This window comes from Siphateles boraxobius, unplaced genomic scaffold (genome assembly GCF_051911475.1).
Source record: "Siphateles boraxobius isolate OS27281-9 unplaced genomic scaffold, OSU_SipBor_1 46, whole genome shotgun sequence".
Lineage (NCBI taxonomy): Eukaryota > Metazoa > Chordata > Actinopteri > Cypriniformes > Leuciscidae > Siphateles > Siphateles boraxobius.
The window spans coordinates 5,162,874-5,182,337 of record NW_027509097.1 but is presented as its reverse complement, the minus strand read 5'-3'; the positions used below and the strand labels follow the sequence as shown (position 1 = coordinate 5,182,337).

Here is a 19,464-nt window from a genome sequence, read left to right as displayed (position 1 = left end):
ACTATAATGTCAATGAGTCATGCAAAGAAAAGGGGTTAGTTAAAACTAAAGTGCCAACATGATTTCTTAACTGCTGAGTTCTCACCACTGTCATTTTTGTTGTGTGTTTCTTTTGTTATTGAGATGAAGCGCGCAACACATTACATATTTATTTAAAATTCGCTCTCAACAGCACTGAAGGCGTCCGGATATAGGCTACCTTAAAGGGACAGTTCACCCAAAAATATTTACTCACCCCTCAAGTTGTTTCAAACATGTATGAATGTATATCTTCTGCTGAATACAGAAGAATGTTGGTAACCAAACATGGGCCCAATTGTCTTCCATAGTATTTTTTTCATACCATGGAAGTGAATCAGGCACATCAACTGTAGGCTACCCATATTCTTCTAAATATCATCTTTTGTGTTCAGCAGAAGAAATAAATTCATATATGTTTGGGACAACTTGAGGGCGAGTAAATGATGACAGAATTTTCATTTTTGGGTTTTCATTTTCATTTTCAAAAGTTCTTGATAAATAGGTTGAGTAAAGGGGAGGAGGCATGGTGATGATCACACGTTCAATCACATCCACCTCATCTGTACCATGCGTAAAAACCATCCAGATGGAAGATGCTTTTCTTTCCTCGTTGTGTTTGAGTAGTCTATTTTATAGGACTTATAGCGCAAACATGTCAATGTAGATGTTCTTTATGCGTGCCCAAATGGTGCCTATGCAACGTTGAAGCTTTTTAGACGTTTCACTGTATGAAAGATGAACGCATCTCAGCAGAATCACTTCTCCCCCAACTGGAAAGTTGAGTCGGTAATAATTTCTGTCATTTTCACTATCATATTTTTGGTTGGTACCGTGGGGAACTGTCTTGTGCTCGCAGTTCTCATCCGCAACGGCCAGATGAACACAAAGAGCACCAACTTGTTCATCCTGAACCTCGGGCTGGCGGACCTCTGCTTCATCGTCTTCTGCGTGCCTTTCCAGGCTACCATCTACACCATGGACGAGTGGGTGTTTGGACCCTTCGTGTGCAAAGCTGTGCACTTTATCATCTACCTGACCATGTACGCGAGCATCTTTACTCTGACAGCTGTGTCTCTGGACAGGTTCGTTCTTATCATGTTGCCCACAAACAGCGCGCGCTTTTCTTTCCAGTTCAGTGAATCGTGAAACGCGTAGGCTAATTGAGATTTTATATAGCCAGTAATACTATGCAATAAATAATTGTAAGAGGACAGGGTCAGCATGCACGGCACTTAATCAGAATAGTGTAGAAAGAAACGTTAACTGATATTTGACGGTCTGTGTTAAATCATTTTTTTAATTCTCTTGTTTTGGTACTGTTTTGAAAACAATACAATTCTTTAATAATGGATTTTAGGGATTAACATATACGCACTTTTAAAATGAAATTATTATGATTATCCATAGCCTATTTGTACAAAATAATGGCTGAAGCTCAATGTTTTTTTTTATTGCTAAAAGAATATATATATATATATATATATATATATATATATATATATATATATATATATATATATATATATATATATATATATATATATATTAGTATTCTTTCCTATTGTGACGTATATCCGAGTCAAAAAGCACAAATCAGAATAAAATGTGGTGTGGGACTTGATTTTGTCCATCAGGTGTCCATTGATTGGATCATTGTGGTTTGCTATTGCTGTGATCTCATGTGAGTGACACGGGTTGTCTCGCCCTCCTGCCAGTAAATACGTCATCAGAGAAAAGAAGAGAACTTAAAGGTGTAGTTCACCCAAAAATGAAAATTAGTAATACACCTAATCCTAGGTGTATATGACATTCTTCTTTCAGACGAATACAATCGGAGTTATATTAAAAAATGTCCTGGTTCTTCCAAGCTTTATAATGGAAGTGAATGGCTGTTTCTGTTTTGAAGTCCATAAAAGTGCATCTATCCATCATAAAAGTGCTCCACGCGCCTCTGGGGAGTTAACAAAGGCCATGCATTTGTGCAAGAAAAATATCCATATTTAAAACTTTATAAAGTAAAATAACTAGCTTCCGGCCAAATGAACATACGGATTCCACTTAAGTGTAAAGCGCAACTTATGCGAGTAATGAGACGTACTGCTGATATTTACTCTACACCATGACGCACTACACTACTTCCGGCGTCACAACTTGCGTAAGTTGTGCATTAGGCGCAAGTATGGCCGGAAGCTAGAATTTTACTTTGTAACGTATTAAATATGAATATTTTTTTTCTCACACAAACGCATGGCTTCACTTCAGAAGGCCTTTATTAACCCCCCGGAGCCGTGTGCAGCACTTTTATGATGGATAGATGCACTTTTATTAACAGAAACAGCAATTCACTGCCATTAGAAAGCTTGGAAGAGCCAGGACATTTTTTAATATAACTTCGATTGTATTCGTCTGAAAAAAGAATATCATATACACCTATGACATGAGGGTGAGTAAATCATGGGCTAATTTTCATTTTCGGGTGAACTATCCCTTTAATGCAAGAGGGAAGGAGAGTTATTTTGATAACGAGGGAACATGAAAAAAGAAATGCACTGCAATATAAAAAAGATTTGTCCATTATGATTTCATGGTGACTTACAATTTAGCAATAATTTTAAATTATTATTGATGTAATGTGATTGCATTTTCTCAACAGATATCTCGCCATTCGGTACCCCTTGCGCTCAAGAGAGACGAGAACACCCCGTAATGCTCTGACCTCAATTAGCCTGGTGTGGGCTCTATCACTGTTCTTCTCCAGTCCTTATCTCAGCTACTACCAGCAGATGGATCTAGACGGGACCACTGTTTGCATCCCGGCGTGGAACATCCATCATCGTCGAGCCATGGACGTCTGCACCTTCATATTCGGCTACCTCATCCCAGTCCTCATTCTCAGCATCACGTACGCCCGCACCATTCGCTACCTGTGGACCTCCGTGGACCCCATGCAAGACATGTCGGAATCCCGCAAGGCCAAGCGCAAGGTGACCAAGATGATAATCACTGTGGCTGTGCTCTTCTGTTTATGTTGGTTGCCGCATCACCTGGTTATCTTGTGCATGTTGTTCGGCCACTTCCCGCTCAACCACACAACCTACATCATCCGCATTCTCTCTCACCTGGTGGCGTACACCAACTCCTGCCTGAACCCCATCGTGTATGCCCTGGTGTCTAAGCACTTCCGCAAGGGCTTCAAGAAGGTGTTTGGCTGTGCGTTCCCTAACCGAGTCGTAAACCGGATCCACAACGTGCAGCCAGCACAGACGGTAAGCCTGATGGAAGCAGCCACGTGTGAAGGATCCAATCATAGTGACGGGTCAACCCGGGGTCGTCTCTGGAGCAAAAGTAGCAAGAAGATGATGACAAGTGCCTTCATGACATTTAATTTGACATAATCCACTTACACTCTCACCCGCTGTCAAATCAGTGCTCACCAAAGTATAAAACACTTCTTTTCCGGTGGTTTTAACAGCATTTGCGCTGTGATTACATAAAAGTTGTCATATAGGCACGGATTGTCAGGTGGAGAGGAAGCAGTGCTTTTTGTGTTCTCGATGAGGACAGTGACTGATGTTTAAAATGTAAAATCTTTCATGTCTGTGTTTTGCAAATGTTGGCAGCTTTTGTCACTGTGCTATGTTTTGTGACTGTGACTCATAGTAAGGTTTTCCAGAGGTACGAATAGATTCAATTATAAGAGAAAAGTGCCGGCATCAATTTGTTTAGTTCGTGGCTTAGTTCCCATGGCGAACTTTCATAACAATTTGATCATATTGGAACATATTTTTGTTAGAATTTATGTCACCTTAATACAGTATTCATCTGCTATTCTCATCTCATTTTGGGTTATTGCTACACAGGATCTGTTGTATGGGTCAATGATATATAAGAGTGTCTATGATAAATAAATAAAAATGTCTTTGGAAACCTAGTTTAAAGCACATGTGAACATATGGTTTTGTAAAATATTTGTATTGTTTATATAAACTATATATATATATATATATATATATATATATATGGTTGCACCACATGGTTAGTTGGTATTTAAAATATTTGAATATGAAATATTTCCAAATAAGCAAGGAGTTTTGTTCATTTTTAAAACAGAAGTAAAGTAATAGAAATAAAAGGTTATGCCAAACTGATAAGATTCACCCTTTTATTCTTGAGGATATTATTTGAATACCCCAAAAATATATATAAAAAAATAATGTAATTGATAAATTAAAAACATTCTCTTTATTGGAACAATTCAAAAGTTTGGGGGTCAGTAAGATTTTGTAATTTTGAAAGAAGTCTCTTATGCTCATCAGTTTCTTTAAAAAATCTTGCTGACCCCAAAGATTTGAACGGTGGTGTTCAAGTAATTCTATGAATGAAATTGCATTTTTTGTGTATTTTATATAAATTAATATATGGTTAAAAACATGAATCATTGACCCCTATCAACTTCTCTGAAACTGTTTACATTTACAGTCTCTCATTCACAACAGCTGAAAGAAAAAAGGTTGACTTTGTTTGCAAAATTATATGAAATGTCTCACATACACTATATCTGTACCACTACCTCTTTTGTGTCTCATGGGTCATTGGGTCTGTCAAGCATGTTATGAATTTGAAAGAAAATGCTTTGAATGTGTATTCTAGTTAGGCTCAACCATAAATGCTAGGAAGAATTAACAAGCCGATTAATGAATAAATAAACGATTCGTAACTGAAAATAAGTCTTGGTCTTTGTGATGATTTCTAAGCAACAGTGTATAGAATCATCATTCAAGCTTTTATGAAACAGATCTGCACTAGAATACCCACTAATCTTGGTTCTCCCTGGATCTGGCTTTACTGGGAATGTGCCAGTTGGCTGGTTCTAGTGTGTAGCTGCTCCAGGCTCAGCTGTTGCTTAGTGAGTTTGTGGGCAATATGTGCTCTCTGATTTGCTCCATCAGTGGAAAAAGCACACAGTTGCGGCCTCATTTAACAACTTTATTTAACCAGATTTGTGGTTATTTTATACTTCCCATGACGCTACTTATATGCTAAAGAGGGAATGAGGCCAAATCTTTCTGAGCATCTCTTCCCTGTAAAGTATCAGCTGCTGACATTCTGGCAAGTAGTTTGTTGTTTTTGGTAATACGACATGAAACAGGTCACTGAGTGTGAATATGTTCATTTTAGTGACCTTCATGTGTGTCAAAAATCTCTTCATGCACTATGTAATTATGCAGGACACTTTGGTGCCAGTGTCTCTCATACTTAAGGTTCTTCTTGAAGAGCCACTCTGCAGTCAAACAGATTGGCATGCAGAGGACAGCTGTGAAGTGGCAAAAACAATTCTGGCTCTCTACTGATGATGATGATGATGCTCTTCTGCTCTCCATGAGTCCTATTGCAGCCAGTCACCAATTTAGCTCTTCACTATAGGAGTCATACATTGATCTGACTTTTTGAAACAGAACAGACATCATAGTCATGGAAAATTAAGGCAGTCAGTAAAGAAATGTGTCCCAAAAGAAATCTCATCCGTTAGATCATAGACCATGAATATTTTGTTCCTATTTATTCACCTTCAAGCTTCTGTTAGCAAAACAATGCAGTGGGTGGTGATATATAGAGCCAAGCTACAAGAAAAGCACAATAAATCTGTATGATCCAGTCCTGATACACTGAAAAAAAATTGGTGATAAACAATTTTCACTTAAAAAAGAATGCTTGATGAAACAAATAAGTACAAAGAGATGGAAAGTAACACATTTAATTGAATTAAAAAATGTAAAGACTGAATTATTATATTTTCTTGTAAAACATACTCCAATAATCTTTCTATTATTTATTAAATCAGCTTTTGCCAAACAGAATTATGTATTAAAAAAACATTCCTAAAATAAAACCAGCAAGTGAAGTATTCTGGTTCAATCTCTTGTCTTGTCTATCATTTTTTTCTCAGTAGTACTTTCTGACAGTTAGTTGGCCTCTTCTAGTTTTTTCTTGTGTGTCATTTTCACTGTACCAACCCCAACACATTTGTAATGGCTTTTTCCTGAAAATACAAAGTAGTAAAGTCAAAGTTCACCAATTAAGCGCCACTCTTCTGCCCTGCCTCTCAGGGGCATGAGATAGCTTAACTGATGTTGATATATAGGAGATACTGACTGGGTGTCTGCGTGTTCATTCTGAGGCTGTGTCCGAAATAACAACTACATTCGCCATGTGACCTTGCAGTGCAGTTGCGTCGCTTCACTGCCATTCACAAATCCCCTCTGGGATAGTAAAGTGTCCATTGTATGCACACTTCAGAATCTTGCTAGAAGTAGTAGGTCATCCGGGGACTTTTTGTATGAGTATTGTGAATTTGGACGTACTTGTTTTGTCACATACTTTTTTTCGCCTACTATAAGGGGCTGTTTACACGACACTGTTTTCACCTAAAAATTTAAAACTTTTTATGTATTTTGGCCGTTCATTTACACGACAACGCGGTTTGGGTGTCCGAAAATGCAAACTTTTGAAAACGGGTTTCAAAGTGCAAGTTTTTTAAAACGGTCTCCTTGTAAACAACAAAAAACGTGAATCTTTGAAGACGATGACGTCATGCACATCCATATTATGCGTTCAGCCTACTGTTTTATCGCTATCTAATGGCCTGGCAGCAGAATACAGCGTTTTTAGTAGTTTTCGCGGATCCGTGTGAATGGGGATCGTTTTGACAATGGTGTCGTCTGTACGCGGAAAACTCAAGGGAAAACATCTCAGTTTTAAGCATTTTGTTGTCGTGTAAACAAGTATGTATGTGATTTCGGTTACCAGTTACCATGGCTATTCATTATATGACTAATTAAATCCCACCTGTTTCCATTTGAGTTTATTATCTTGTATTTATAAGCGCTTCAGTTCATTTAGTTCTTTGTCTGGTGTTGGTTGTGTTTTACACACTGTTGCATTGAATACTCTCATTGAAATACTACTTTTGTTTTATTAAAGAAAATAAAACAAGCTGTATATAAAGGAGCTGTATATTGCCTCCTCCATCTTGTTGTCTCTATGGGGGCAAAAGGGGAAAGAAAAGATCCAGCTTAAATGAAAGCTGTTGATGTTGTCTCAATGGAAGTTGTCAGCAGTAAACAGTGTTCACATTAGCTATGTTTCCATCTAAAGTTTGTTCCATTTCATTCTTTTATCCTATATCATAAAAGATTTGTGTCCCAGAATGCGCAGATGAAATGCAATAAACGCTGTCATGCTACCTAGTGTCTGGATGCTGGTGTTTGTGAACACAATCGTGTGAGACAGTAGGAGGTCATCAAATCATTCTGACCAACATTTGAGATGCTGTGCAATGAAATGGTCTAATGGTGAGTCATCCAATCAAATCCACTGTTGAGGCAATGTGTTTCCATCTTAGTTTATACTAGCTTGTGCAATTTTTATTGCAGTGTTTAAAATGCAGTGCTTTATTGATCTACATTCTGAGTTTGTTTTTAAAACTCTAACCTTGTAATTATTAAAGTTGGAATGAAACAGAAGTTGCAGAATTTTCATTTTTGGGTGAACTATCTCTTTAAGCACTGCTTAAGATCCTGCAACAGCCTTCATAAGCTCGATCATTTCAGTCACCACACTGGGACGTAACAGGTAGTTGTCGTCCTTTACCGAATGTTTCCAATCAGTCCTAATGGACGAACTTGTATGTTAAAGCATGCTCAGTGAATTGAACAGAGATGTTGCCTCGCAGAAGACTTGTGCCTCCAGTGAAGTAGGTCCAATTAGGATCTAAGACTTTCGCAATAACAAGAAAAGTAAATGTTAACTGTTGTTAAACAAAGGCCCAACATCACACTAAAGAAACTCTCAATGCATAGTGTACTGATTTAAATGAATGAAAGCAAGAAAGAAAAATGTATTCTATTTACACCACTTAATAAATAAATTCCAACCAAGCAGCTTTTTTTAATTATGCAGAAAGAAAATAATATTTCATTTAGTGTATTTAGCCACAGGAGCTGTATATTTGTATATGTGTATATTTAAAATCTAAAATTTCCAAGCACAATAGCCTACATAATTTGAGATGTAATGGATATGTCTACAGAAAAAGAAAAAAACATTATGAGGATATTGTTAGACAAATAGCCTAAAATAAACAACTGAGAGTGTAAAAATCTATGTTTTAGTTATATAATAATAGCTACTCTTATTATTTTTGTTGTTATTTATTTGTGGTGAAACAATTTAAAACAAGCTCTTCCACTGTTTGAGTAATGTTTCCTTTTGAGAACGACTTGAGTGTATTTATTGAATTAAAAGATCATCAATAGATGATACTCTAGAAATACTCTATGGGTTCATAAAGGGGCGATAAACTGTTTAACGTACATTTATGACGGCTGTTACTGTCACCACTGAGCGTGCTTCACATTTCACTCATGAAGCAACCGTGAGGAAACCTCTGATGACGGTTATTTGCATTTGCGCTTGTCAGTGTAAGTGTGGCGGAATATGCGCGTTGACAATAATGCCAGCAAAAGACCCGCTTATCGAAACACTTAAAGGTAGGTTTCATATCCCATATATCATCATACGCATACTAAAGGCTGTATATGACCTTCGATGTGCTGTTTTATGGTTATTGATCAGTTGTTGTGCTCACGCAACAGATGATGAAAGGCTGTCTGAGAGCTGTTAGCAGCGCCTGTTGTTGGGAGATAATAGCTAGCATACTTGTCTTGGTTTGCGCACTCAGAAAACCAGTTTTGAATTAGTAATATGGGATTGAAGTGGCCACCCTGGAGAGGATAATTTTATTGCTGCTCTTTAGGATATAGTCTTACTATATTTTCCGCATTTTTTTGTAAGTTAAATCTCGGGAGCCAAATAAGTGGCTTAACTAACATTTGTATACTAAAAAAAGAGTAACGTTAGCCTATTTGTCTTTTACATATTCATAACGTTACTGAGTAGCCATGGTAATAGGGGAGAAAGACCATGACCAAGTCACATATTCTTATTTTTTATTGAATATTACGGCATTTAGGCTATTATAAATGATTTATTCGTGCACACATCATTATTTTTTAAATGCATGTGCCCTCTTAATCTTTAATCAAACCATCTATTCTCTGATGAATGATCTGTTTACTGGCGCAAGGGCAGGACAAACTGTCACTCAAGTGAGATTGCAGCAATAGCAAACCACAACGATCAATTAACAATGGACAAAATAATGTCCCTCCCTCCATTTTTTTTCTTGTTCGAGAAGCAGTTTAACTCAGATCTTTTTACAATAGGTAATATTGTCAATATTTAACACATTTCTCTTTGCTAGTCTAAAAATACAACCAAAACACACAAAGCAAAAGCCAGTCTGAAGCTGTATGAGTGCAGCGAACGACAGAAATTTCCTCTCTCCGCTCCAGATCCATCTCGTTTTATCATATTCCTGGCAACCAAGTATGCTAGTGTGTGATGTTTTGATCTGGTTTAATGATGCAAGGGTTATTCCACGTACCTACATTACATTTTGTGGTTAAAAACAGAAAACTAATCATTAACCATAATCCTCCCTGTTTATTCCAAGTGTGTATTCTAAATTTGAAATCGGAGGGCACTGTGACTGACTCCAACCCACACCTGGCATCCTGCTGTGAGCTCCTGGAACTTATACTGCAAAAGGGACTACAGCGTGAGATCCACACACCAACACACACACTGTCCTGTACACCTGCACATTGTCACCACCTGTCAGCAAACACAGGGCGCAAACCATTATTACACCTGGCACACATTGTGAGAAAATACATACACATTATAGGATGATATTTATTGCGGTTTACAGATAAGAAGGATGTGTCTATTGACAATATACTTTAGAAATTTGGACACACTTAACTTAATTTATTTTTCTCATGACGTTATAACCTTTTGACCTGAATATTTAAGCTTAAATGCTTCAAAGTAGTTGTACACAATAAACTGTACACATAAACTGTCTACATAATGCATTTCTTTACAAAACATAGAACAAAGATAGTGAAAGGAAAAGCAGCCAGCAAGTGCATGCAAAAACACTCCAGGCTAATTTTAATTATATAATTATTAGTAGCAGTTTTTCTCTTAGATAAAAAAAAAAATACAAGCAAATAAAAGTGCATGTAAAGGACAGTATTATTATATAATGAATGCTGCATGTCATTCATGTTTTTAGAGCCTATTCTCAGCTTAGCACATAGAGATTACTGGCATTGTTTCGAACAGCTTCTACAGCACGACAAATGTGGCAGGTGAGTCTTTATGCACTCATTGCTTCTCATTTTTAGCATAATTTACTATAGGATGAAAGAAAATCTGGGAATCAAGGTCTAATTAAAGGCAGGGCAGGCGATCCGGGATCCGGAAATCTTTTTTTTTGTTATGCTGGTTGAAAATCTCTTCACATCCTGATAGCAATCACTAAGTTAAGTGGTCCAGTGGTCTTTATATGTCATCTGTGGAAGGCGTAGGACCCTAAAATGTTTGTCCAATCATTGTATTTGGTCCGGATGCAATGATACAATGTCCTACCTGCCTGTCAACATATTTATTTCCATACCTCCGCGCACCTGCTCGCGCAGACATCACACGTCATCAGCGCGTTTCATGCTATGTAGAGTTAGACAGACGTCAGTCACCAAGCACCACAACCGAAACAGCAGCCGCCTTTTACAGTTCCTCCTGAACCAAAACAACGTGCTTATGCTGCATTCACGCCATAACTACCGTAATTTGGAAGAGATGGAAACCCGTGATGTTGAACCCTGAGCGGTTCGTGACTCTAATTTATGCGTTTCAATGGCAATACTATTAACACATAAATGAATCTGCAGCAGTCAGGTAGTACAGGTCAGTGCTCATAAGATTGTTTCTGTTGATTATTATTGTAATGTTAGGTGCTTTCAGACATGAGGTAGTTTAAAGGGATAGTTCACCCGAAAATGAAAATTCTGTCAGTATTTACTCACCCTCATGTTGTTCCAACCCCGTAAGACCTTCGTTCATCTTCGGAACACGAATTATGATATTTTTGATTAAATCTGAGAGCTGGATCACTCCTCCGTAGGCTTCTTAAGGGATTGAAGCTTGCCAGCCCCTAAAAGTTATTAAAGACATCGTTAAAATAGTCCAAGTGACTACAGTGACTCAATCTTAAGTTTATCAAACAACATGAATACTTTTAATCGGAAATATACATAAATAACGACTTTATTTCAATTATTCGTTTCCTTCTCTGTGGGCCTCGAGACAGTTCACTAGTTTAACAGCGCTGTTCTTCTGTTGTTGTACGTCACACACATCACCCACATGACCAGCGTCGGCCAATTAGTGACCCTGCGTGTGACGCTCTACGCTATCAGACTACGTTAACTGACTAGAGGCCCAACAAGAAGGAAATGAATAGTTGAAATAAAGTCGTTATTTTTGGTTATTCTCGTCGCTTGATAAACTTAAGATTGAGCCACTGTAGTCACTTTAACTATTTTAACGATATCTTTAATAACTTTTCGGGGCTGGCAAGTTTCAATCCCTTAGAAGCCTATGGAGGAGTGATCCAGCCCTCAGATTTCATCAAAAATATCTTAATTCGTGTTCCGATGATGAACGAAGGTCTTACGAGGTTGGAACAACATGAGGGTGAGTAAATACTGACAGAATTTACATTTTTGGGTGAACTAACCCTTTAACGCTATCTCTCGTCACACTTTTCCCTGCTGTATGAGTTCATGTGTTTTGGAGGAGGTGCGCCTTTGGAGAGCAATCGGAAGGGAGGGTGGGATCTTATGCTTTGAAAACTAGTTCCCTATTGCTAGCCTCTCCGAAAATGTGCTACCCTACCTTTAAATCCAGGACATAAACAGTAATGAAGGATTTTGAAACATTTAAAATGATAAAACATTATGGAGCAATATAAATAAAAGAGGTAGTTTTTGTCATTCCTAAATTGTTATTCTAATAATTGCAATAACAATATATATTACATCATAATGCTTCTATTTTAAAAATAGGCTAACAGTTTATGATTAATCACAACCACATTTTCTTTTGAAAATAGTGCATCTTAACGATCAAAATATTCTGTCTGCCCATGAAGGTTGAGTTCAGTCTCTTTGGCAGTGCAACAGACGACAGCCTGCAGCAAACTCATTACATCTCAAGGCCGAGGACGCTTCTTCTTACGGCTCATGCTGATGAGGAGAACCCTGGGAAATGTAGTAAAACACCTGCTGCACACAAACAGAGTAATCGAGGTTAGTGGTCACTCACAGAGTGATGACTGAATCTCATATTTTACAGAATAATCGACATCATTTATTTTCTTTGCAGTGGTATTGCCCTAACATTTCTATTCTTAGAAATGAGGAGTTTGTAGGTGAGTTTTTGGTTTCACAAACCATCTAACTTTAGCCGTTGTATTGTTTTTTGTTGTTGTTGTTGTTTTTGTAAATAGTATCCCAACTGTTTCCAAACAGAACCATTTCTTTCGCTGTCTATGGTGTTGTCAGAAATTAACTTTAAGATCAGTATTGAGGTATGAACCACTAAGCCTGTATATTCACTCTAATATATAATTATACTCATACAATGTGCTGAGTTTGAGATTTGTTGCTGTAATTTGTCGTTTTTTACTGGGAACTTCCTCTCTGTAACTTTAATCTCAGAATTGCAGTTTCCTGGATGAAAGCTGGCTGCTCCCGGTACAATCTTAATATTCTGACATGCTTCATTTGCCTGTGTGTGCATGAAGAGGTAATGTTGAACTGCATGTTGCAAACCTTGCTTGTGTTTTAGGTGTGTCAAATCTATGAAGCTGTTCCCTGTCGGGAGCTGGGAATGGTGCTCAGGTTAGCATGTCGGCATGTCTTTTCAATTCTGAATGCTCCATTTGTTCGTAATTTTAGCCAGTTATTCTAGAAATAATTTTTGTTCACATTCTGATCCCCCCTTTTGCTGTCTGTGTTAAAAAAATCATGCGAAAATACACAATGCAAGTTTTTGATCGTCTAGATTGAACAGCAAATATTCCTAGTTAGTATTCCTATTCATATCCCATTTTCTTTTTGAAGGTACCTAGATGGACGTGTGTTTGTGCTGGACCTGCTTCAGGGTAGTCAAGCTCAGGCGGATATGTTTGCCGAGCCTGGTGACATCATTGATGAAATCAATGGGATATCACTGAGGAATGCTAGCAATGGGCAGGTCAGAATAAGTCGTACCCATAAAATGTGTCCTCCATGACCCAACATTCCAACATAAATATATATTAGATTGGTTCGACAGACAGCCTGATGTATGTGTAATCTGTTCTCTGCTTTGCCTGAATTGATTCAATAATCATGATAAGCTTCTGTGTTTCCATTGTGTTTGCTTATTCTAATACTCGTTCATCACAAGATGTGGCTCCTGTTACATCGCTTTAAAGGAAAAGTTCATTGAAAAATGACAATTTTGTCATCATTTACTTGTTCCAACCACATATTATTATTATTTGTTCTGGGAAAAACTAAAAGAGATGTTAGGTACAATGTTCAAGCTGCTGGTTTCCACAAAGTGGGTGATAATGCATAGATGTAAATTATAATATTAACTACACATGATTAAAGTACCATTAAAGTTATTCAAATGTTTCGTATCATTTATGTGCTATATTCCAAGACTTCTAAGGCCATTCAATAAGTGTTAGTTCCCCAATGTTTTTTAAATTCTGTTATCATTTACTCACTCTCATGTCATTCCATCTAAACTCATAAGACTTTCGTTCATCTTTGGAAAACAAAAAAATATATATATTCAATGAAATCTGTGAGATGTCTGTGCTTCCATTGAAAGTCTGCTCACCCAAAACTATGACAGTTCAAAACGTTCATAAAAAGATCGTAAAATAAATTTTGAGTGCTCTATGTATGTTTGCGAGTGAATAAAAGCCTAAATTAAATTTGTTCTTCATATAAAGCAATCATGTCTCTTCAGAAGTGTTGGATTAAACTACTTGATTCAAATGGATTTATTTTACGATCTCTTTATGAATGTTTTATAATGTTTTGGTAGATTAGAATTTCAATGGAGAGACATTAAAATCATTCATTACAAATATCTTAATTTGTGTCCCGAAAGTCTTATGCGTTTGGAACAACATGAGAGTAAATAACTGATGACAGTATTTTCATTTTCACAACTAATGTGACAACCAGAACAAAATTAAAGTTCAGGGATGCAAGCGCGCTTTTCGGTGCCTCACGCTTTTTTCACGTCAGTTTGAGTGACTTCTGAGACTGAGAGGGTCTTATTATAGTTTCACAAAGTCATCTGAAGTCATCCCAGGAAAGAAGTCTATTTACATCATTAAATTAAAGTTTACGGAAACTCGTTTTCCCTCTTCTGCGGCTGTCAATCATTCTCCATTCAGTATTCAAACAGCGCGCGCGTCCGGTTACAGCAGGATGCACGGTAAAACTCTCTCCAATATGATATATTCACATTATAGTGCTTGATCTGTAGATAAAGGCTGTGGATTTGCATAAAATTACTTTATTTTTTGTGTATTTGTATATATGTTTGTTGCTGTTTTTAAACGACTCGCTGTGCCTGTTAGCACAAGGACTATGAATCGGCAACAAACGCACAATAACTGGAATTTAAAACTGTGAAGAAACAAATGATCAATAAACTGTTTGACAGATATACTAGGATTTGTGCGCTAGACATTCCTTCGCTTTGTGCAGTGAACTTTTAAATGCGCACTTGTGCAGCGCAGCGCTTGCTTTGAGCACATCATTCTGCACCCGCGATGCGCATACGCGCTTTGTGCGCTCTGTTTTGAAGCGTTCATGGTTTTGCGCACTGAAAGATTATTAAAAGCCTATATATTTTTTTATACCTATCCTGCACAATAAATTTAAAATAAGCATAATTTAATTGTATATTATTTCTGTGTAGTGTAGTGTAGTGTAGTGTAGGCTATATAAATACACTGAATTATTGACATTCATATATAAAATTGTGCAATGCATGATTGGATTTTATAACATAAACATGTTTGGTTTTTATAAAATTACTGTGCAGATTTTTTCAAGAATTACTTTTTGCTGCTGATTTATACACTCATTAATAAAAATACATAATCAGGGCTACAGTGCGACCATTTTGCTCGCATATGCCCCTAAAAATCTATACGTGCGAACCGGAAAAATGATTTACGAGCACAATGTGCGAGTAACTACAACCTACCATAATCGCAAACGAGACGATAACTAAATAAAAACTAGTTTTGAATGACAAAATCTATGACGAAAATCTATTGACATTTTCGTCAACGAATAAAAACTAGACAAAAATGTTAGATAGTGACGATTTGGGAAGCGATTCAGTCAGAACTGATGTCCTGCGTTTGTAGATGCGCATATTTGTCCTGCAGTAGGGACGTGCTGATCTACCAGTGGCACACGGGTTCACATGCGCTGCATGTCTCATAATATATTAAAAAATGTAAACGTCTGGGAGAATGAGTAGAGCAGCCATATAGATCTGAATGAGAGTGACGAAGACGCATAGTTTTCTGTGCTCACACACCCGACTCGAAGCGTGCAGTCACACACACACACAGCGCGAGGACTGAATTGAGCTCTCTTTCGTGTCTGAATGGACAAATACACAACATTATGTCGAAATGTCCATTTTGGAGAGTATTCATGTAAACTGTGTCGGTTAAGTCTTAAACAGTTTTGAGTGTATCGGATGTGCATCAGTGCAATTGGATCCGCATGTAATTGGACATGATACGATGTCTTAAAGTGACAGTGAGTAATAAACCTAATGCAGTCTGAAGCAACAAAAGAAAAAGAGAAAAGCATCACTGCTCGTTAATAGCTTAAATAAGGATTCGTTATATTTAATTCATACAAATAAATATGTCTGCTGTTTGAAATAATAAAGAATGATGTATGCAAGTATAGTTATAAAGAATGCATATATCATTCATTGAAAGAAGACTATTCTACTTTAGGAAAAGTGGTTTTATTTAATTTTACGATTTTTTTAAGTCACAGTAGTTAAATCTGTATATGTATTGCATGTTCAAACTTTAAAATCATTCATATTAACAGGTTAATATATGTTTTCTCCAGGAGTATATGGGTTTGGACATTTAAGAGAAATTCTGAGTGAATGCATTACAACTGAACTAAACCCATTATATTTTAGTCATCTAAATTGTTTTATTTTTAGTCTAGTTTTAGTCGACTAACACTAGTAAATACTAATACACTCATTTAAACTAGTTTCTCCTCCATGTTGTGGAAAAAGCCTCTGCAGTGAATGATGCAGATTCACAGGTGTGCCGATGTGCTCCTCCTCCTGAGAGCAACACGTTCCCCTTGTTGTGTTTTACTAAAGTGATTGTAAAGTGTGATTTATACTTCTGCATCAAAACGACAGTTTCACACCATAGTTGAACAAAAAGAGAAGGAGCACACACGTTGTGTTTATATATATATATATATATATATATATATATATATAATATATATATATATAATAAACAGTTTGTTAAACTCTGTTACTTGAAACTGCGCTCCAAAATGTCGTTGTGTGCTCCTAGATTTTTTCATTTAGGAGCACATGTGTACCTTGGGAAAAACCTTAGCGTAGAACCCTGATAATACATTTATGTAATATTTAAATGTGTTAACTGTAATCTTACACTGCAAAATGATAACTTACAAAGGATTAAATTCATCACAATTATGGATATTTGCCGCGGGGCGAGGGCTTCGATGACCTCTTTCTTTTTTGACCCAACATGTGTTTGCATCCCTGAAAGTTGTGTAGTGCTCAAATCTGATTTGTACCAGCGTTTTAAAGTTGACATGAAATGAAAATTCACCCTATTTTCCAAATAGTTGTTATTGATCTTATTGTGAACGATATGTAAGTGTATCATTTGTAAAAAAAAAAAAAAAAAAAAAAAAGTGACCTTAAAATATCATAACTCGATCTTCCAGTGAAACAACATACTTCTCTCTGGTGATTTATGCCAGTTTAGTTGACCGCAACGTCCAATCGACAACTGATGCATAGAACCAAGTCGATAATTGATAATCCGATTTACACTCGGATGTACATCACAATACAGTATAGTATAAAAGACCTGTCATTACTTCCATTACATCGCAACTTTAAAATATGTCTCTGCAAATATAAAAAATAAAAAAAAAGATCATCAAAGGCGCTGTAAAGACCAATATCTGACTGACAGGCCACACACTTTTCCCCCTCCAAAGGCAGGTGTGGTTTTGTCTAAGCTGAAGGGTCAGCCACTTTCCATTCACTTTATACGTTGGAGAGGAGAAGATGGGTCCATCTATCAGCCGCTGGTCAAACACTTACGGAAACTCAAACAGGAAAAACCCTCGCTTCGGTTTGGCCCAAAACCCGCCTCTGAGCAGGACAGAACTGCGGGCCAGAAGAGAGGGCAGACACAGTGTGTGAAAGACGGCAGGTACTCTCAATAAAGACTTCACGCGTGTTTGCAATTGTATTAGTCACAAATACCATATTAGTCTGGCCTGTTTGATTGTGTTTTATCAACAGGATCCTGTACTCTGTGCACCTCTTAGGAAAAGCAAACATAGGAATGGTACAGTAGTTGTGTGAACATCTCTCTTTATGGCGCTCTTGTTTCACTTTAATCCATGCATGTGTATTATTTGAGTCAATATGTGATCTTAAATAGTGTGACTATTGAATATCAATGTTATTTTTGTTTAATCTTAAGTGTGGAGGTAAGGAGGTTCTGCAGCATGCCATTCCTGAGGTTCTGGAGAGCAAACAGACAAGAAAGGTACATCTACAATTAATCAAGTGAGTTTTATGTAAAGAGAAAATGTAAGCTAGTTGTGACATCTGTATGATTTTTCATGCATTTTTTCTGATTTTGTCATACAGGAAGTACTTTTGGATGTAAAGGAGACTCATCTTACCTGCATAGAGAAGTCCAATAAGCAGGTTTGTATTTATTATTCAGTGTTATATATGTATAACTATGTAAGGTATATCATTTTAAGCCGAAGTCTCTCCTTTTGATTAGGAGCTGTTTCAACACCACTTCCCTGACATATCATGTGTTGGGAGGTTTGGAAGCCAACCTGATTTAACCATTTTTGCTTTCTGTTTATTGTAAGTATACTTAGAGAAACTGTTGTATAATAGATGTCTATTCATATATAAGTTATTAAAATTAGATGAATGGTATGCTGTTTTATGTCAAGCTTTCTTTCTGGAAATACCAAAAGTTTCTTTTTTTAAAGTCAGGCTTTCAGTATTTGATAGAATGTTGGAATTTGAATAAATGCCAGGCGGATTATGAGTTTATCTGCATTCCATTTCCTTCCAGGCTTTGTGTTTTTGAACTTATATTTTCCTGGACAGTCAGTACTAAACATTTAATTGGTTTCAGGGATTCACCACAGGTAGGAAAACCAACAGGCTTCTGTTGTGTGGTCCTTCAGGCTGCCACAAGTAGTGAGTGTGAAGAGATTGTTAACCGTATAGGTGAGTTTGAAACCACCGTAATTCACAGTGTTAAAGTAATAATAGGATTCGTATTTCAAACGTCAATCACTTTAGAAGTAATTTGTATATATTTTTTCCCCCACAGCTGCTGGGTTTAAACATACAGAATGGTTTGTATGAAAAACCCAGAACTTAAGAGGACTGGACATCTTTTGTAGTTTGGATCATGTGTTTTTTAACACTATGTTTTGTCATATATTCTAATGTATTATAACAATATTGTTTATTGTTTGTATTAGTATATATGATAGATACAACCTTATTGTAATACCCTGTATTGTGCTATGTTGTTTTGATAGAAATACTTGAAACACTGAGTCAATTAGATTTCATGCCTTTATTAATTTGTCACTGTTATATAATACACAACTATTTTAAACACTTTAAAAACAACAAGAAATTGAAATTACCACTTAATTAAATGCACAAACAGGTAAAACAAATGAAACGTGTCATACAATTAATAAGGAATTAACATTCTCCATTCTTTCAAGTTCTCTAATCAAATAAGTAAATGTATGTTACTGAACACGAAAAGTCAATGTATATTTTTTAAAAGATAATATTTTTGCTTCCATCGAGGCAGAATATGTTTTTAAGAATATTTTAAGTGTAAAAATAAAAAGCAAACACCTTCATTTGTTATGCAGTATTCTTTATGAAGAAATCAATATCAAGTTTGGTGGCCTTTATCTGCAACTTTTAATTTGAAGCACATCTCGCTCTTGGTTTGGGGATTTAACTCTGTTCATTGTCTCTGACTTCACTCTCCTACGACCAAGAACGAGTCGTTCTTTTGACTTGATTCCTTTCAACGAATCAGTTGAGCCATTTCACACATGATTT

General features: G+C 36.6%; 2 protein-coding genes across 3 annotated transcripts; both read left to right on the top strand.

Annotated features, from left to right (window-relative positions):
- The first annotated feature begins 651 nt into the window (after positions 1-651).
- On the top strand, positions 652-3,557 carry LOC143709733 (galanin receptor 2a). Its single transcript, XM_077200353.1, has 2 exons — positions 652-1,103; positions 2,675-3,557. Exons 1-2 carry the CDS (start codon positions 757-759, stop codon positions 3,414-3,416), a joined length of 1,089 nt encoding a protein of 362 aa, XP_077056468.1. The 5' UTR covers positions 652-756; the 3' UTR covers positions 3,417-3,557.
- Positions 3,558-8,393: 4,836 nt separating this feature from the next.
- Positions 8,394-19,256, top strand: LOC143710253 (uncharacterized). 2 transcript variants are annotated; one of them, XM_077201247.1, is made up of 16 exons: positions 8,396-8,570; positions 9,596-9,700; positions 10,223-10,298; positions 12,143-12,299; positions 12,376-12,421; positions 12,522-12,580; positions 12,711-12,746; positions 12,841-12,893; positions 13,116-13,248; positions 17,328-17,545; positions 17,638-17,683; positions 17,822-17,887; positions 17,992-18,051; positions 18,134-18,222; positions 18,503-18,597; positions 18,704-19,256. In XM_077201247.1, the coding sequence occupies exons 1-16, from the start codon at positions 8,399-8,401 to the stop codon at positions 18,736-18,738; spliced, it is 1,446 nt and encodes a 481-aa protein (XP_077057362.1). In that variant the 5' UTR covers positions 8,396-8,398; the 3' UTR covers positions 18,739-19,256. The 2 variants fall into 2 exon arrangements, with proteins under 2 accessions (XP_077057363.1, XP_077057362.1); XM_077201248.1 differs by lacking the exons at positions 18,503-18,597; positions 18,704-19,256 and having other exon boundaries at positions 8,394-8,570; positions 17,822-17,907; positions 18,134-18,225.
- The last annotated feature ends 208 nt before the right edge of the window (positions 19,257-19,464 follow it).

Bases quoted from the DNA above. Each gene is read 5' to 3' on its own strand.
- LOC143709733 (XM_077200353.1), top strand. From the start codon at position 757: ATGAACGCATCTCAGCAGAATCACTTCTCCCCCAACTGGAAAGTTGAG. The intron at 1,104-2,674 runs GTTCGTTCTTAT...TTTTCTCAACAG, and splicing joins ACAGCTGTGTCTCTGGACAG to ATATCTCGCCATTCGGTACC.
- LOC143710253 (XM_077201247.1), top strand. From the start codon at position 8,399: ATGACGGCTGTTACTGTCACCACTGAGCGTGCTTCACATTTCACTCAT. The intron at 8,571-9,595 runs GTAGGTTTCATA...GTTTATTCCAAG, and splicing joins GCTTATCGAAACACTTAAAG to TGTGTATTCTAAATTTGAAA. The intron at 12,747-12,840 runs GTACAATCTTAA...CTTGTGTTTTAG, and splicing joins ATGAAAGCTGGCTGCTCCCG to GTGTGTCAAATCTATGAAGC.